Source organism: Pundamilia nyererei, unplaced genomic scaffold (assembly GCF_000239375.1).
Source record: "Pundamilia nyererei isolate P.nyererei 1_Seehausen unplaced genomic scaffold, PunNye1.0 scaffold00058, whole genome shotgun sequence".
Taxonomy (NCBI): domain Eukaryota; kingdom Metazoa; phylum Chordata; class Actinopteri; order Cichliformes; family Cichlidae; genus Pundamilia; species Pundamilia nyererei.
In genome coordinates, this window is record NW_005187459.1 from 2,999,044 (window position 1) to 3,006,716 (window position 7,673).

Genomic DNA, 7,673 nt, shown 5'->3' on the forward strand with positions numbered 1-7,673 from the left:
CTTAAAGAATTAATTATCCTTGACAAGAGAGGGAAACTGTCCGAAGGTAGAAGAGATTCACAGAGGAGAAAGAATGAGAACTGAAGCTGATGCAGGTAAACAGAGGGGGGGGATAGAAGGGAAGGGTCAAAGAGGAGAGAAGTAACAGAGGGTAGTGAGAACAGGATCAATCGATACACTTTCTAATCTGTTGAATACTAATTGGCTCAATCACCTTCTGATTATTCTGACCTTATGTTATCAGCACATTTGTATAAACACAATCTCTTCTTCAACTTGAAACTGTGGTATTTGTCAGCACCACAAAAAGGTGCAGGCGCTCACATATACACACTGAGAGAAAGCAAAATATGGACGGTGAGTCAGCACCGTTTGTGTGCTCACCATAGATATTGGCAAGGTGGGACTCTGGCAAGGTGCAGAGCGCAGGCCTTGTCCCCGCAGATTGATTGTCAGCACAAGAATAGAAGGAACAGCAAAGGAAAAATGATTGCATGCTTCATTTTATTTCCCGCACTTAGGGTGCCCCCTGGATCGCGCCCCGACTCAGTCGGGCAAGCGGTACATGAGACAGTGAAAGGATGATAAGAGAGCTGGAAGGTCATAGGGACCTCTAGATGGCAACAAAAATGACTGCCTCCTCACTGCCTTCAGGTCAATATTTCCCTTTTCCCCCCTCTCTTACGGGTTAGTTTCTACAAATCTTTAAGCACTTTAAGCACGTATTGAAAGATTGCCATGCCATAAGGGAGAACAACGAAAAGGCAAAAACCTTGAGATCTCTATCTCTCCCTCTGCTTGCCGTGATTCGGCTCAGGCCATTTTTGGGCCGGCCATAGATCACGGTGTCAGGTGGGCCAGTGAGTTTTGGCCAAGTCTGCTGTCTGAAAACAAACATGTCCTCCAGTAAACCTGAGTACTGGACCTCAGATCTATCACATCACCTACTTTCTTAATAGCTGGACAGACAGGTGGGGAAAAAAGACTGTAGAAACGTTAGATCAAATTTGTATCAAGACTGTAAAATGTGATCAAGTTGTTAGTAACTTTGACACTAAAATGTAATGTTAGTTCAGATTTTTCTGTTCTGTGCTCGGTGTGTTTAATTTATTGACTTTTAACTGGGCTTTGATGCTTTTGTATCAGTGATTCCTTTTAATACTTATGCATGCCACGGCAAAATGATGGGTCCAAGTACTCATGCTAACTAATGTGCATTGTCCCTTTAGGAGTTACACAATACCTAACTACCTCTCTCTCTGTTTGTACACAGACTTTTAAGAGTGAATTTTGTAGGTGCTTCTCATGGTTAAGCTATTTTTCCTCCCGTTTCCAGCCTCAGTGCAAAGATGCAGTCATCACAAGAGAAAAACAACTCCTTTGAAAACTGATCACGACAGTTAACCAGTACACAGTTACAGAGGTAATTGCGCACATCTCTCCATCAATATCTTTCCCTTTCTTCCTTGTTATTTACTCTGGATATCACATGTTGAAGTGCTGGGTGAATACAGAGCCTTCCAGCACCATAAAGTATACGTGATGACAAACTACACAGGCATTAGCAGCTTTAGCTTGGTGTTAGGAAGTGCCTGAAAGCCACTAATGGAAGTGCACATAAACACAAACCGGACACACGCGTGCATTACTGGCTCGATAAATGGGTTTACTGGATGTGCGAGAGACAAAATGGGATGTAGACAAAGGGAGGAGAAAGGCGAGGAGGTTGAGGGTCTCCCCCCCCTCCTTTCTCTGTTTATATTTGAAGCAAATATAGTATATTGTGGATTCCATCTAATCCTGGGGTGTTGATTTTCAATCTCAAGACCAGTTTTTCTGTCCTCTTCATCTCATCTTATCATAATGGAACGGTCACTTTCTGCCGTAATGGCAATCGAGAAAAGGAGAGCAGCTTAACTTGGGGCTGTATCAGTGATTTAAGTGCTATTTCACCTCAGTCCACTCCCAATAGAAAGTCCATCTGTGGTGATTTACATGTAATGTTGATTGGGAGAGAAAAACCCATCTTCATTTTCTTTTATTGTCCCTGCTCGTTCCCAATACGGTCTTGATGAATTTAAATGACCTGCATTTATGAATCTGTTACCACATAAATCTCCTGCCTGTGACTCATCACTCACAGAGGAGCTGAGGAGTGAGTGAGTGAGTGAGTGAGTGAGTGACTGTGTGGGTATGCTTGTATTTTAAATGTGTTCATCCACATATGTGTTGGAGAACTGAATGCATGAGTGTCCGTGAGCTAACTGTGTCTAAGGATGCATGAAAAAAATAAAGAAATAAATTATCCACAATCTGAGCGTGAGCCAGGTTACTGGGGGGGAGAGGATTGGGGGGGGGGTGTAATCTGACTGCACCTGAGGCGCTAACTGCTAATGCTAACACATGCTAATAACCCATCGGACCCCTGTGGAGCTCAAGGACAGGGAGGTCAGACAGTTGGGCTCCATGCCCACGCCTGAGTCACCTGTCCTGGGGTAGCAGTGAGCCAGGAGCAAAGGTGGATCGAGTGTGGAGCCCAAAGGCCAAAGCATTTGCCAGAGAAACCGAGACAGACAAGGCATGACTGCACATTATTGCTGCTTTAGGGCTGTTTCTAAAGTAGGCTTTGGTTTAACACAGACACATGCACACACGAAATAGCAGCCAACGCTACAGTAATGAGAGTAGGAGGACGCTCCTCTGGAGAGGTGGGCCCTTCACCCAATTCTCAGCTAGAGATTACACACGGAGAGATAGAGCGCAGCAAAAGTGAGGAGATGAAATGAGCCACAAGGGCCCCTCTGTATGCCTCACTATAAATGAACCAGGCATGCCACTCAGAGCTTCTATTCACCAGTAAACTATATGTCACATGCTTGCAAGCAATTTTCAAGAGAGAACGCTACAGAGCGAGAGCGCCAGGTGAAAGGCCGGTCAAGAGGAACAATCGGGATGCAGCGAAGCTGGCATTTACATTTAAGGCATTTAGCCGATGTTTTTAATGAGTACAGAATGAATGCATCGAATGCAGCCTCAGGGGAACGCCGTATAGATTAAAGAAAATTTCTCAGAGCATACAACCTCATTAAATGTTATTGCTTTGAACTGGAAAAGATAATTTACTCTCCAAATAACAGATGAAATTTTAAAAACGTTAAATGGCTGCCGCTTGCAAACACCGCTAAGCTCGCTATTATACATCAAAATAACTGGTGCTCTGCATAAACCCAAAAGCTCCCAGAAAAATATGATTAACAGATAAAAAGATATGACTCGGTACATTTCATACTCTTCCCATCCATCACAGCACGGTGAGTCAGTGGTCACCGTGCCCTGCACTGGTACTCTGTTAGAGGTAGTGACGACAAACATGATGCAAGTCCGTGCTTTTCAAGAGGTAAGCTTGATATTGCCATCTAATTGGTTTTCCAAGGGTAAAAAGCAGCCTTTGTGACAGTGAGTCAGACGAAAACACGAACTGTTGACTTGAGTTAGTGTGATCAAATTGAAAGTGTTGGCGGGATTTATTTTTCTTACGATTTTAAGAGTGGTACGAAAACATAAACAACATGTTCTTCAGGAAACTAAGGAATACAATACATGAAATCAGTTATTTCCTCTGAGAATAATTAGAAATGTTAAAATTATTAAATTTAAATGAACCAGCTTCCATTATTTTTGCACTTAATAACGCGTGTCAGACGATAAACAGGCCGTGGTCTGCCTCCAAAAAAGAAAAAAAGACCAGAGCCGGAGGGTGAGCCCATTTCGAATCTATCATCAGGATGTCATTGTTCCAGTCTGCCGGCCAGTGAGCGCACCCCAGGGAGGCAGGACTACCCTGGCATTACAGTCCCCCAAGGGAAGGCCAAACGAAGCTGGAATGACTGATGCAACCCAGGGGAGGGTAATCGGCTGTGGAATGACTGATTCCTCCCACTGTCCGGTACAGACACAATCCAGCGAAGGTCTGGCCCCTTAAGGGTGCTTAATGGAGCCAAAAGAGCAAATCAACTCAAGAGGGGTAGAGTTGCTACCACAGATCTAGTTTTAATTGTTTTTGCCAAGAACTGTTTAAAAACAAACAAACATAAGTCAAGCATCTGCAAGATAAGCTGAGAAAGAGCAGGAAATAAATGCCTAATCCCAAATGCCTAATGCTCTGTTTATCACTCTCCCATAAATTTTTTTATTTTTTAACAAGGTCTAATCCGTGAGTCGTCACTATTGCTTTTTGTTTCTTGTTTTGTTCCCAGAGAAACAAGACAGGCTAGAAAAAAAACAGGGAAAAAATACATATAAATAGACTTTCTCGTGATAATTTTTGGCTTTTCTTCTGTAGAGACAAAAAAATAAATAAATAACCACACACTTGGTGAGTAGGAAAAAAAAGGCAAAAACATGCAGCCCTAAAGCGTAACGAATTTTCAGGATGGATTAAACTGAGCCACCACATGTTTGTCGAGCCATGATTGAAGCTGGAAACTAATCCAAAACTGTTCTGATGCATTAGTCCGTCGCTCTCCAACAGTCACACACGCACAGTACTGTCAAATCTCAACAGCTGGTCTCCCCTCTCCACCCCCACCCTTACCCTCTGAGCGAGAGCAGGTCAGTGCTGTGCAGCGCAAGAGAGACGGCAATGAAGATCAGCGATCAATAATGATCAACAGGGGTACAAAATGACATCGAGTCCGGTGCACATCAGCGGTCGTTTTCTCTCAAGTAAAATCAATAAAGCTGACTTTGATTTTCTTTTTTTAACCAAATACACTCTCCTCGTGTTTCTCTTATGCGCTTTTCGAATGAATGTGTGTGTGGCGCCAACCTGTTAACCGGTGTGTCCTGTCAACATAATGAGATCAGCTAAAAACTTTAATCAAGAGATCGAATTAAATTAGGTTACAGAACAGCGTCCCATCAGTCCCACCTGTCCCACCTGTCACAATGTCTCTGAAAATCCCAAACAAGCAAAAATAGTTGTGTACCAAAAACAAATACAACACACTCTTCACCACAATCCCTGTGTATGCCTGCACTCACTTTAAAAGCTGACAAAAATACAAAGCGTGCACACACAACCTCACTCTACGGCAGGGACGCACAGTTTGAATTCTTCTTTGATACGTGAAAGAAGTGCCAAAAGTTCCTAAAGCTGCTGATGTATATATGCACATATATATTTAAAACGACAGGCTGTGGAGGTGACTGGAGTCCTCAAAACAACTTCAGCAGGAACTGAATGTCTTGACAACCGAATGACTCATGAATAAAAAGGCCAAAAATAGAGGAGAAGCTATGGATGAGGCAAAGACGGGCAACTTGGTGATAAACTCCAGATTTCTGAAAAGCAAGAGCATTTACACTGGGGGTGGGGGAAATACACATACACATGTGCAGCAAAAACTTTATGGCTGCTTGCTGACAGGGATGCACAAGCAGAGCATCTGATAAATATAGACTCCAAACAAATCCCAAAGAATCAAAAAATAATCATTAAAATGACACATACGAGTGCAATCGTAAAAGTTTAAAAAGAAAATCCAATTAAATTAGGAAAAGAAAAATAGAAAAAAAGAAAAACATGAACTCTCTGCTCTCCAGCTCCGTGTCTCCACGTACCTTGCAGAGTTTCTGGTAGCGCGGCGAGGAGATGGCCATCCTCTGGAGCCTGTGTAAGAAGACCACCACTTTCTGGAGGGAGGTCCGGACCATGGCCATCATCTTAAGACTGCTACAAGTCTGCAGCAGCCTGCTCCTGGTCCGCATGCTAGCACTGCCCTACCCCGCTCATATTGTTCTCCCTCTCCCTCTCCCTCTCCAGCCGACCAGACCCCAGCCAAGCTGACGTGATGCGCACACACACATGTACACACAGAGAGAGAGAGAAGGGGGAAAAAAACCCCCACACACACTCACTCACTCGCAGGCGTACTCAGCTCAGCATGCACCCACGTTTCGTCACATACACGCACGCACACACAATAAACATAGTGAGCGCAGCCTCAGTTTGCTTTCTCCCCCCCTCTCTCTCTCTCTTTATAAACAGTCACTCACGCAGCTCTTAGCATGCACTCACACATGCGCGCGATGATGCAAAAGAGCCGGACAAGACGAGACACTCACTTTCTCCTCCACGCGGACATTCACACGCGCACCTCGACCGCAGAGCCAGAAGAGAATCAAACAAATCACTCGTGACGGCACCCTGCAGAGTCAAGAGAGTGACAGAGAAGAGGGAAATGATGAAGAAGAAGAAGAAGAAACAAAGAAGAAGAAAAAGATAAACGGGGAGAGAAAGAGCGCAAAGTGCTGGCAGAGATGAGAGGGAAGGGAGAGAGGACGGCACGAGTTGCACTGGACGAGAAGAGAAGCTGTCCGTACGCGGCTTACTTTTTACTGCTGCCGATCCGGAGAGGAGAAAGAGAGGGAAGGAGTGACAGAGAGAGAGAGAGCAGGAGAGAGAGAGAGAGAGAGCGAAAGAGAGAGAGAGCAAAATAGAGTGAGAGACTAAGAAAGAGGGAGACGGATGAAAAGCACCACTGAGGGAAGACAAACAATGCATCTGTTGTGAAGGTTGAATGACATTATGCCAGGAAAGAAACAAATCAATGAGCGAGAGACAATCAGACGAGAGAGCGACAGAGAGAGATAGAGATTGTGCAAGAACTTGGAGGACAAATGAGAACCACACACAATAGAGATATAGAGAAGGAGGGGTTATTTCAGGCATCCAGGATTCTGGGAAGTAGCGGTCCCATTCATTTTCTGCACTGGCAATCTTAGCTGGAGCACTTCCACGGCTTACGTGCCCGTGAAGCTGGTGGCTGACTCATGAATGTTAAACATGAGTAGTCAAAAACATATTTTTCATTTTGATGACAAAAAGAAAAATACATCTTTGCACATGAGCAGAGGTCAAAAATAAGTAAGAACTGTAGTATCGCAGCTCGAATGTGTGACGTGAGCGCCAAGAAGTCCGTGTCGGTTCACAGTCATCCGTGTCATGGTAGTCGAGTGCTTGATAGACTCTGCTGTACACCTACAGGAGAGAGGGCATTCCGTCAAGGATGCCAGTGTTCACATTCTGGACCGAGAAGACAGATAGTTTGGAAGGAGTAAAGGAGGCAATCTACATCCGCTGTGATCGACCATTGTTGAACAGAGGTGATGGCTTACAGCACCAGCTACCAGCCACCTTGAGTCAGCAGTCTTCAATCCCCCATTCTCACCTTGCCTTATGATGGTGGGTGGGGCTACATCTTACAGAGGTTTCACACCTCACACCACTACACAACCCCCACATTACCTCGGGCTCTGTCAGTTGCTTAAGACTGAGGAAGCAAGACATCCTCACTTGTCAAGCACTCGAGACACTATGCCAAGAAGGCTGGTACCATTCATACTTGCAGACAACACTGTTGAGTGCTTGTTCTTAAGCGTTGCTGATGCTCTGTAGTAGGGCTGTTCGATATAACGATATATATCGGGTGACGATATAAAAACGTCTATTGTTTTTTATTGTACGCTATCGCTTGTTTCGTGGTGTCGCAAAATAAATTGTTTACAGCAATATTTTTTCATCCTTTTGATGGTCACTGTAGTGGCTATATTAATTTCTTCTTTCTCTTATATTTAATATAACCACACTACGGACGGACAAGCGCCTGTTT

The 7,673-nt window shown here is 44.3% G+C and overlaps 1 protein-coding gene across 4 annotated transcripts in view; it reads right to left on the reverse strand.

The window, feature by feature from the left end:
* The window catches only part of utrn (utrophin), a 142,503-nt gene that overhangs the window by 112,504 nt on the left and 22,326 nt on the right, over nt 1–7,673 (reverse strand). Inside the window, exon 1 of one of the 4 annotated variants that reach the window (XM_013911201.1) lies at nt 5,623–5,903. The exons of the other annotated variants lie outside the window; for them this stretch is intronic. Coding sequence (XP_013766655.1) covers nt 5,623–5,769 — 147 coding nt within the window. The 5' untranslated portion in view covers nt 5,770–5,903. Of the gene's footprint in view, nt 1–5,622; nt 5,904–7,673 lie in introns of those variants that run through there. 4 annotated transcript variants of the gene reach the window in all.